The sequence below is a fragment of the Mus pahari genome, chromosome 2, assembly GCF_900095145.1.
Source record: "Mus pahari chromosome 2, PAHARI_EIJ_v1.1, whole genome shotgun sequence".
Classification (NCBI taxonomy): Eukaryota; Metazoa; Chordata; class Mammalia; order Rodentia; family Muridae; genus Mus; species Mus pahari.
In genome coordinates this window covers 142,175,073-142,176,827 of record NC_034591.1, presented here as the reverse complement: position 1 = coordinate 142,176,827, position 1,755 = coordinate 142,175,073, and the positions used below count along the sequence as shown (strand labels likewise).

General features: G+C 46.9%; 1 protein-coding gene across 2 annotated transcripts in view; it reads left to right on the top strand.

The window, feature by feature from the left end:
• The window catches only part of Tigar (TP53 induced glycolysis regulatory phosphatase), a 22,714-nt gene that overhangs the window by 15,329 nt on the left and 5,630 nt on the right, over nt 1-1,755 (top strand). For both annotated transcript variants that reach the window (XM_029535686.1, XM_021191497.2), the window contains exon 4: nt 1,206-1,283. In XM_029535686.1, coding sequence (XP_029391546.1) covers nt 1,206-1,283 — 78 coding nt within the window. The remainder of the gene's footprint in view (nt 1-1,205; nt 1,284-1,755) is intronic.

Here is a 1,755-nt window from a genome sequence, read left to right as displayed (position 1 = left end):
TCTCCAGATTAGGTTCACTGGTGAGCCTTCCAATTCTGGATTGTAGTTCATTTCAAATATAGTCAAGTTGACAACCAGGAATAGCCACTACACACACTAAAAATACTAAACAGAAAAGAACAAAACCACATCACATGCGGGGGGAACCCAGATGGGCACATGCACTAGCCACCAGAAATCCCAGCAATTGGGAGAAGAGACCCCTGGAACAAGCCAGAACTGGTGAGCCTCAGGTTTAACAAGAGACTTTGCCTCAATAAGTGAAGCAGGGAGAGAGAGCCAGGAACACATTCCAGGTCAGCTTAGGGCCTCCAGGAGGGCAGTAGCATAAATGCACATACATGTGTGCGCATACATGCATGTGTACACACACATAAGAAGCCACGGGGGAAGGCTAACACAGCTTTTCTGTAAGATAATAAGTAGTGCAGGTTTGTCAGTCTCTGGTGTCTGTGACAGCCGTTCATTTCTGTTCACACGGGCACGGTACGAGTGCAGCCGCGCAGAGCTTCTCAGTGAGTCTGTTAGGCCGGAACCCCGGCTCATCCCTGCACAAGCTGTGCAACCCGGTCTGCCCTCCTTACCCCAACGCGGCCTGCAGAGACAATTCCGTGCTAACAAGTCATCACTCCTAGTCTCCACCCACCCACGAGTGCCCGCCCAGGGGCTCAGTCTCTGACCGTGTGTGAACATAGTCCCAGCTCCTAGCTGCCAGTCATCACTCCTCGCCTGAGCTTTGTAAGTCCCCCCTTGCTTTGGGCTGGATGTGTGAACTCACTGACTTCTGCCTGTGAGATCGCTGAACCCCGGCTGAGAGCTGCCTCCTAATTAATCTGCTTTTATCTACTCTTACTCTGGTCTAATATGACCTCTCTCTGCATAACCAAGGGAGAGCAATGTGTCTGGGTGCTAATTTTATTTATAAAAGCAGGTGGTGGTCTGAACTGGACTAGACATACATAGTAGTAAATACCAGAGTTAGGTATGAAGAGAAGCCACAAACCCTGGGCGTCCTGTGTGCTGGGCAGGTGCTCTGCCACTGAGCTGCAGCCCTGGACAGAGAAGCAGCTTTTTGTACAGCAAAACTATTGCTAATAATTAAAAAGAAAAAAAAATGGAATGGCATGCTTTGGAAACTTCATGGTGACCCATCATTATAAAAAAATGAAACAAACAGACACTTGTCTTTGTCTTTCGCTTTTCAGACCATGCATGGCATTTTGGAGAAAAGCAGATTTTGCAAAGACATGGCAGTGAAGTACGACTCCAGACTCCGAGAAAGGGTAGGTAACTTGTTTGTATCACTTTGTATTGCACATTCACAGTGAGCCATCACTTGGCTAGAGCACACTTGCAGTCCTCGGAAGTTTAGTTTCAATTAAGATATTTTTCTGTGTGGATGTTTTCCCTGCGTGTACATCTGTGTACCATGAACATGCCTGGTTTCCCAGGAGGCCAGAAGAAGGTGTCAGATCCCCTGGAACTGGAGTTACAGACAGTTGTGAGCTGCCATGTGGGTGCTGGGACTTGAAGCAGGGTCCTCTGGAAGAGCAGCCGATGCTCTTAACTGCGAAGCCATCTTTCCAGCCCTTTCTTGGGAATTTAGAATCAACTAATATATGTTAAGGATCTGTGTAGCTGGGCATGATAGTATACATGTGTAATTACAGCTCTTGGAAAGTAAAGGCAGGAGGATTATTAATTTGAAGCTAGCCTGAGCTACATAGACACTATCTCAAAAAAAAAAAAAAAAAA